Source organism: Lytechinus pictus, chromosome 3 (genome assembly GCF_037042905.1).
Source record: "Lytechinus pictus isolate F3 Inbred chromosome 3, Lp3.0, whole genome shotgun sequence".
NCBI lineage: Eukaryota > Metazoa > Echinodermata > Echinoidea > Temnopleuroida > Toxopneustidae > Lytechinus > Lytechinus pictus.
This window is the reverse complement of record NC_087247.1, coordinates 19433056-19441735: the sequence shown is the minus strand read 5'-3', so window position 1 is coordinate 19441735 and position 8680 is coordinate 19433056. Positions and strand designations below refer to the sequence as shown.

At 39.1% G+C, this 8680-nt stretch overlaps 1 protein-coding gene across 1 annotated transcript; it reads left to right on the top strand.

The window, feature by feature from the left end:
• Positions 1 to 2363: 2363 nt before the first annotated feature.
• On the top strand, positions 2364 to 2957 carry LOC135153806 (uncharacterized). Its single transcript, XM_064097964.1, has one exon. The coding sequence runs from the start codon at positions 2364 to 2366 to the stop codon at positions 2955 to 2957; it is 594 nt and encodes a 197-aa protein (XP_063954034.1).
• Positions 2958 to 8680: the final 5723 nt, after the last annotated feature.

Genomic DNA, 8680 nt, shown 5'->3' with positions numbered 1-8680 from the left:
ATTAAAAAATATACTTGTGTGTATCAGCTATTGGAAGTTATATAACTATTGCAATTATTCAGTCGCGCGTTGGATGTACACACGATATATGTTATAATACTTGTGACTTTTGCATCTAACCTTGGATGATTGGTCGCAAAGCATCCCACACTATATTATTTACTAAACTGTCAATAGTATGCAATATGATAGATTATGTTTTATCTTTGTAAAAGCTTTGACTTTAAGAAAGAAAAAAAAGAAGACATCTCCTTGTATCTTGCTGGGGTTTCTTTCCTTTTTCTTTGCAAAAGAGTGAGAGAAGGAAGGATAATTTAATAGGATATGACAACAAAAGAAAAAAAAATAATAGAAACAAAATGAAAATAATCAAATAACCATTCAAGTGTATTGACACTTCCCCTTATTGTATTGGCTGGATTTCATGTTTAAAGGCTCTTTCTCCTAACAGACAAGTGTCAATCGACTGACTGAGGGTCACAAGGAGAAGGCAGGGCTTCCTCCCACAAGGGCCCCCTTTTTATTTTCCATGTAGGTAGGTTAAAGGCGTTTGTCCCCTGGAAAGATCAAACCTCAAGATGTTGATGGACCTGAATTCACCGACGAGACAGTCGTAACCCCGTAACTCTGGTTCGGGTGTGGGAGGGGGCTCTTCTTTCTTTGTTTGTCTCTCTTTCAGTCATTTCAAATCAGTCTTTTTTTCTATCTTATCACTTCTTGATCACATAAATCCTCTCTCTCTCTCTCTCTCTCTCTCTCTCTCTCTCTCTCTCTCTCTCTGTCTTTACTTTACGGGTCAATGTAACCCCAGAAAATATATCTTAGGCCACTGAGATTATTGGAATTGTAACTAATCTATAAAAAAAAAGCTGAATTTATCACAAATGGTGCTTGGTACATTGAGAATTCAAAGTACACGTCTGTGAAAACATACACATACATGAGCAGGAGCCAGATCAGGATTTACCGGGGGATTAATGGTAATAAAAAATACTTTATGATTAATATAGACCCCCCTATAAATAAAAGTGAATAAAAATGCACACAATTCCTCTCTCATAATAGCTTAATTTCAACCGTGAAGAAATCAGTAACAATCGTCATCATTACTATTACCATGACATGGTGATGATTATCATCCAGCATCGTCATCATTATCATTACCACCATCATGACATAATTACCATCATCATCATCAATACCACCTTCATTATCCATCATTTTCACCTCATCTCAACAGAGGGAATGGGGATGCGGAACAGCGGCGTAACAGGGGTCGGTGGCCAGGGGGGGGGGGGGGGAAGAGCCAAAAATTTCCCGGTCATAATGGTATGAACAGTCGTAATGGTGTAATAAGGCGACGATTTTGAGAGGGCCAGATATTGCGTATCGGGCAGAATTTATCTTTAAAAAAAAAGTTGCGAGCGAGCAAAAATTTTGACATTTTTAATACAAAAATCCAATTTTGTGATAGATTTTGACATGATATCCAGAGAATAATATATTTCACTCTTCTTTCTTTAGATTCCCTTTTTTGTGGTCTGTACGCCACTGTGAACAGGATTCTTTGCCACAGTAGCGTGAAGAATAACAAAAAGAAAAACGAGGGGCGCAGTATAGCACATGTATTAAAAAGCTGCTTTATAAAAGTCCCGAGAGAGCGAAGCGAGCGAGAAAAACAATCACCTTTTCATGGAAATCTAACTTTGTGCTATTTTTTTACACTATATTCAGTAAATAAAATCATAACCTACACTTTTCCTTTCCTTTTCTTTTCTCCTTTTTTTGTTCTTGTTTGTAGAACTTTTTGGGGGCCATGGCCCAATCCTTCCATACGCAGTGCTGTGCGGTTGGGGTCGGGGGCGGAGCCCCCGGAACTTTTTGATATCAAAGCCATTTAAACCTAGCAGATTGCCGCTATTTTAATCAAATCGCAGGCACATTTATTCAAACCAGTTGCGTAATGAAGCAAATATTTTGAGGGGGCAAAACATATAGCAATGTGGGAAAAAAATTGTAAAAAGTCGCGTATTGAAATTAAATTCTAATTATGTGATAGATTTTTTCCATTATGATGATCTTTGAAGGTTTCCATGGTGGAGAGAATATTGAAAGGCTTTACGGTAAACACCATGTATGTAGTCCTGAAAAGGACTGTTTGTTATTCTTTCTTGAATATATGTTAGCTCTGAAAAGAACTGTTATCGACGTTTCGACCAGCGTGTTCTGGTCGTCATCAGGAATGAAGATCCACTTGAAAACTTAAGTCACCCGACCAAATCCACGACCTACTGCTTACATGTCTTGAGTCTACTTCCTTCCAATGGCGAGGCAACTACTACAAGCAACAGGAGGGGGCAGCTATGGGATCACCCCTTTCACCTATAGTTGCCAACCTATACATAGAAGAATTCGAGTCAACAGCCATTCGATCATCGCCTCTCCTACCCAAGATCTGGCTCAGATATGTAGATGATACATTCGTCATTTGGCAACATGGTAGACACAGCTTAGAAGATTTTCTCCTTCATCTCAACTCTCAACACCCCAAAATCACCTTCACGATGGAGAAGGAGAAGAATAACTCCATACCTTTCTTGGATGTTTTAGTTACACGTGAACCCAACAACCACCTCTCGCACCAAGTATACCGCAAACCAACCCACACTGATAGGTATCTTCACTTCAAATCATTCCACCACCCGTCTATCCTACAGTCTGTTCCAAGAACATTGGTCAAGAGGGCACATTCTATCAGCGATGACAACCACCTGCAACGGGAACTGGATCACATCAAGTCGACACTCGTAACTATAAACGGTTATCCTCCACACAAGATCAAGACCAAACCAACCTCATCTCGTCCGAAGGAGCCCACCAAAGCTACGGTTATCTTGCCTTACCTAGGTCCTACTTCCCACAAACTTCAACGCATATTCAGAGCAGCCAAAAATTGAAGTGAGACACCGGTCTTCCAACAAGTTACATGCTGCCCTCTATACTCACAAGGACGTCAAGCCCTCAGCGTCACGCCCTGGGGAGCGTTTCATGAAAGGACTTGTCGGACGTTTTATCCGACAAGATCCATTTTATCCGACAGTTACCATAGTAACAGTACCTCTCAGCCAATCAACATCAGAGAAAGATGTCAGATCTGACAACTTGTCGGATGAAAATGTTGATGAAACACTCCCCTGGAGTATACAGGATACCATGCTCTTGTGGAAAGGTATACATCGGTGAAACTGGACGCAATCTGACTACCAGACTCAAGGAACAGCTACAACAAGGGGGAATGGGAGATAGAGCCATTTGAAGGTTATAATGAAGAGTGCCTACTGCGTGGGGTCTGGGGCAAAGCCCCGGTAGCCTATTTGCATAAAATTTCGCAAGCTTATATAATGTTGTATGCAGTCCATTTTTCTTCCCGCTCTTTAAGTTCAATCCTCGGCAGCCCGGTCGTGTTATTAAGTTTTTTGTTTTCTTGTCCTTTTTTTGTTTTCCAATTTTAATTAGCTTTTGACTTAACGTTCCCCGCTATCGTTTGTCATTTTGTCATCTCTTAATTTATTTCCCACCGTGCTATTGCATTACATAGGCCTATTTCGGAATGATTTGTTCTTTTTCAAATGTTCTTCTTTCGCAATTTTCCCGCTTTCCTTCCTTTTCCATTTATTTATTTTTTTCGCATCGTTTTCTTTTCACTTTTCCCTTTCCCTATCCTTTTCCTCATTTCCTTTTCCCCTTTCCCTTTCTTTTTCCCTCCCTTTTCTTTTTGCCCGTTTTTGTTATTTTCCCGGTGAAAATAAAAATGCCATTGATGCGGAAGGGTTTTGAAAGTGGGGGAGGGGCTGATGGACCATAATGAATCAATCACAGTACTAGTAATTATAAGATGGTAATTTTCTACATCTTGAACACACTTATTGATAAAAGAGAATGCAGGGGGAGGCTGAAGCCCATTGAGCCCTTCCCCCACCCCCTCTATCGGTTCATGCTGTAGTTGGTCCATGATCGGTTCCACTGCCCCTGACAGTTTCACTTCATCTCCTCTCTCATTTCCACATTTACTCATGTTGTACATACGATTTGGTGGCAATAACCAAATGTCTGAACTTTTAACAGTGCATGGCGTAACAGACGGGGTGGGGGGGGGGGGGTGGGTAGGAGGATTTTGCGGGGGAAATATTTATTTTAAAAAAGGGGGAAAGGGAGATGAAGAAAGGGAAAGAGAAGAAAATGAAGAAAAAGAGGAAAGAGGGAAAAGGGGAAGGTACAGAAAGAACTCAAGAGAAGAAAAATATAATGTAAAACGTGAGGAAAGTGGGAAATGAAAGAAGAACATTCGAGAAGGAAGAAATCAACTCGAAATACTAATAAATGAGCGAGAAAGGGGAAATAAATTAAGAGATTGTAAAACGGAACGGGAAATAATGGCTGGAAAGGGAAACGGAAACAAGGCTAAAAGGGGCCGCGGAACGGTTTTCAAAGTGGGGGGGGGGGGGGGGGCTGGGCATACAGTTGGGGGCTGACCATGCAAAAAAATCCCGATCATGTGGTAATTTTTACGTTTTTGTACACGGTTTTGGAAAAAAAGTGGGGGCTGAAGCCCACCAACCTCCCCCCCCCCGCTTCCGCGGCCCCTGGCTAAAATGTACGGGAAATGAAGGCAGAATGGAATGAGCTAAAATGCTAGGATAAAAGCTGAAGTGAAAATGGAGAAAAAAAAAGGAAAAGGATAAAAAAAAGACAAATGTAAGAACAGGGCAGGGCTGCCAATGACTAACAATAAAGATCAGGAAGAAAGAATGAGATGGTGTTTGTGTAATATAACGGTCGCAATCAGGATGAAAGAACTTCGAGAGGCTCAGGAGGTATACCGCCCAACCCCTGCTAAGGGCTAGACAAAAGATTGTCTTGCTCACTCGCGACGCTTTATTAATTTTTTTCACATTTGCCATGTGCCCCCCTCAAAATGTTTGGTTTATTACGCCACTGTGTTGAAGTAATGTCTGTAATTGATATGAAGATTTGAAAAAGCTGAAAATGTTTATATCTAAATAGAGTAAAATTCATAAAGCATAATGATGAAATGCTATAATAAAATACAAAAGAACAAGTGGGAATATGACATCATCAGCCCACCTAATGAATATTCATGAAGGCATGCCTCGAACTGTTTCACCGGAATGATGCAAATCTTTGAAATTCAATAACTTCGTTATTTGCTTTCCGATTTGATCAAATTTTCAGCAATTTGCTCTGTGAATTTTACTCTATTTATTGGGATATAAATATCTCTAGTCTGGACCATCCCTTTAAGGTTAAAAATAGCTGAATCTCGAGAGGTTCCGGGGATCCGCTACTGGACGTCACCCACATAGCATTGACATACAAAAGGAATCTTTCTGTTTGCCTCTTTCTCCCATTTTCCCGCCATTCTTGCCTGTGCCATTGACTCACATCTGTTGATTATATGTCCCCCTCTTGCTTATCACGCTAATGTATCAGTATTTCGGGATATTTTGTACTTTCTCAAATGTTCTTTCGTTCCTTTTTCCGTTTTCCTTCCATTTTCTCTATTCATGTTTTTTCTGTCCCTTTCTTTTCACTTTTCCCTTTCCCTCTCCCTTTTTCCCTTTTCCTTTCTCTCTTTCTCCCTTTTCTCTTTTTCCCGTTTTTTTTTTTATTTTCCCGGTAAAATCCGCCAGGGGGCAGCTTACCCCTGCCCCCCGTCTGTTTCGCCACTGAGAAAATTCCAACACTTTGGGGCAGTGAATATGAAAGTGTTCTGAGTAAGTGCTGTATGAGTCCTTGGTAGGTGATACAAATGAATTTGTATATAGTTGAGTAATGGTGAATTTTAATTATTTACTCGAAATAATCGTTAACAAGTGGAACGCCTCTGGCAGTCTCGCATGCATTACGCAATTTGATATAGCAGCAGTGCTGACTTTGAAAACAGCTATTAAGTAATTATTCACAAAAGAAAACATCCATATGATAACGAAATATTATGTCCATTGACCTAAATGACCTTTGACCATGATCATGTGATCTAAGATGTGTGCAAAACAATCATTTCTACTTAATCATCTGCATGTCTATGTTTCATGCATTAGATCCATTGACTTTCTAAGTTATGCCAATTAAACAAATACCCCCAACATGACAAAAGTTCATTGAACCTAAATGACATTTGTCATTGGTTATGTGACCTGAAACTCACACAGGATATTCAGTGATACTTGATAACTCTTATGTCCAAGTTTTATGAGCTAGCTTTATAAAAATTTAAAGTTACGATGGAAATGCAACAAATGCCCCTAACATTCCCAAAGTTCATGGACCCTAAATGACCTTTGACCTTTGTCATGTGACCTTAAACGCAGGCAGGATATCTCATAATACTTCATTACCCTTATGTATAAGTTTCATGAACTAGGTCTACATACTTCCTAAATTATAATGACATTTCAAAAACTTAACCTTAGGTTAAGATTTCGATATTGATTCCCCTAACATTGTCTAAGTTCATTGACCCTAAATGACATTTGATCTTGACCATGTGACCTGAGACCAAGACAGGATGTTCAGTGATACTTGATTATCCTTATTTACAAGTTTCATGAACTAGGTCTATATGCTTTTTAAGTTATGTCATTTCAAAAACTTAACCTGAGGTTAAGATTTGATGTTGACGCCGCCGCCACCGCCGTCGGAAAAGCGGCGACTATAGTCTCGCTCTGCGGTTACACTTCGTAATTCCGAAGGTTCGTAATTCCGAAACACGTAAATTGCCTATACCTCGATGTTCGTTAATCCGAAAACGCAAAAGGGTTCGTTAATCCGAACATTTGTGGCGTTATTTCGAAGGTTCGTTATTCCTAAGGTTCGTTATTCCTAAGGTTCGATAATCCAAAAACGAAATAAGGTTCGATGTCCCGAAGGTTCGTTAATCCGAAAACGAAATAAGGTTCGTTGTTCCGAAGATTCGTTAATCCGAAAACGAAATAATGTTCGTTATTCCGAAGGTTCGTTAGTCCGAAAACGAAACAAGGCTCGTTAATCATTAGTTTTCGGACTAACGAACCTTCGTAATTACGAACCTCATTTCGTTTTCGGATTAACGAACCTTCGGAATTACGAACCTCACTTCGATTTCGGACTAACGAACCTTCGGAATTACGAACCTCATTTCGTTTTCGAGTAACGAACCTTCGGAATTACGAACCTTCGGAAATACGAACCTTCGGAATAACGAACCTTCGGAATAACGAACCTTCGGAATAACGAAGCTTCGGAATTACGAATGTATGCGTCGCTCTGCTATACAGGCGAGACAAAAACGGAGGGTAATTTCGTGGTTGTTATACTGGTATATGAGCAGGGGCCGCGGAATGGTTTTCAAAGTGGGGGGCTGAGCCAAAAGTGGGGGGCTGACCATGCAAAAAATCACAATGGTATGGTCATTTTTACGTTTTTGTATATGGTTTTGGAAAAGAGTGGGGGCCCCCCCCCCCGCTTCCGCGCCCCCTGATGAGTATCGCAAGATTCAATTGATAATTATCGTTAATAAAAATTCTAAATAGTGGTTTTAAAATATGTTGAATTTTATAAAGAACTGTGATATTGCATGCGTGAAAAAATAGTCGTGAGTAACAAGGGGACGCGGATAACTTTTGAAGGGTTATAACCGTTATAAAGTATAATATAATTTCATTAATAACAATAAAAAAGGTTCTAAGTGAGCTGAAGCACACTAGTAAAAATATCGAGGAATGCTAAACAAAATGAGATGTCTGAAAAGCACTTAGGGCCTATATTTTCAAACCTTGTCATACTGATTTTATAGAATATGATTTTATTGTTCAAATCCATTACTTCTGCACCTTTTAGCTCGTTTAATTCAAATACACTATCATTACCGCATATACGGCTTGTTTGAAAGCAGAAATTCTTGAAAAGATTCACATTAACCACTTTAGTATCAAGTTTTGGACAATTCAAAGTAATTTTACACGTTTTAGCAAAGAAATATGACCGTCACCTGCATATTTCTTTGAAAGAGTCACTTATGTGTCACGAAATTAAAATTGCATATGACAGTGAAGGTTGGAAGAAACTTTAAAGAAAACTCGAAGGCCCTTTTTTGAGTGAATTCTTTGACAAATATTCAGTTCTGGAAATTACTGATTATGTTCCTTCCTTTTAGAATAGGTCATGCTCTCATTGTTTTGATATCGTTTTTAACATGTCAGGAAGTTTCATGTACATTGAAAAGAGAGGCAATTTTGTTTATTTGAATGTAAGCACAGTCAATATAAAACCACAAAAAGTGTAATTACACTATTGGAACATTACTATCCAGGGCCAAGAAATAATGCATTGATCGTGATGGATGACATAGCGGTAAACGCCACAGACTATATAAAAGTGAAAGCTTGGGAGACTACATCAGCTCGTCAACAACTATCAGTCAATCGCCAATCGGTAAGTCTTAAATATAATTCATATCGTGTTGAAAATATAATTTGTTTTTGAAATATAAATCAAAAGAAGCGTTATGAAATTAATTACAACAAACAGAAACTATCCACCGAGATTGGAGATCGGTGTCATGTTTATATAGGTTTTCATTCGAGCTAAGAAATAACATTATCTCTTTAATATTATTGTT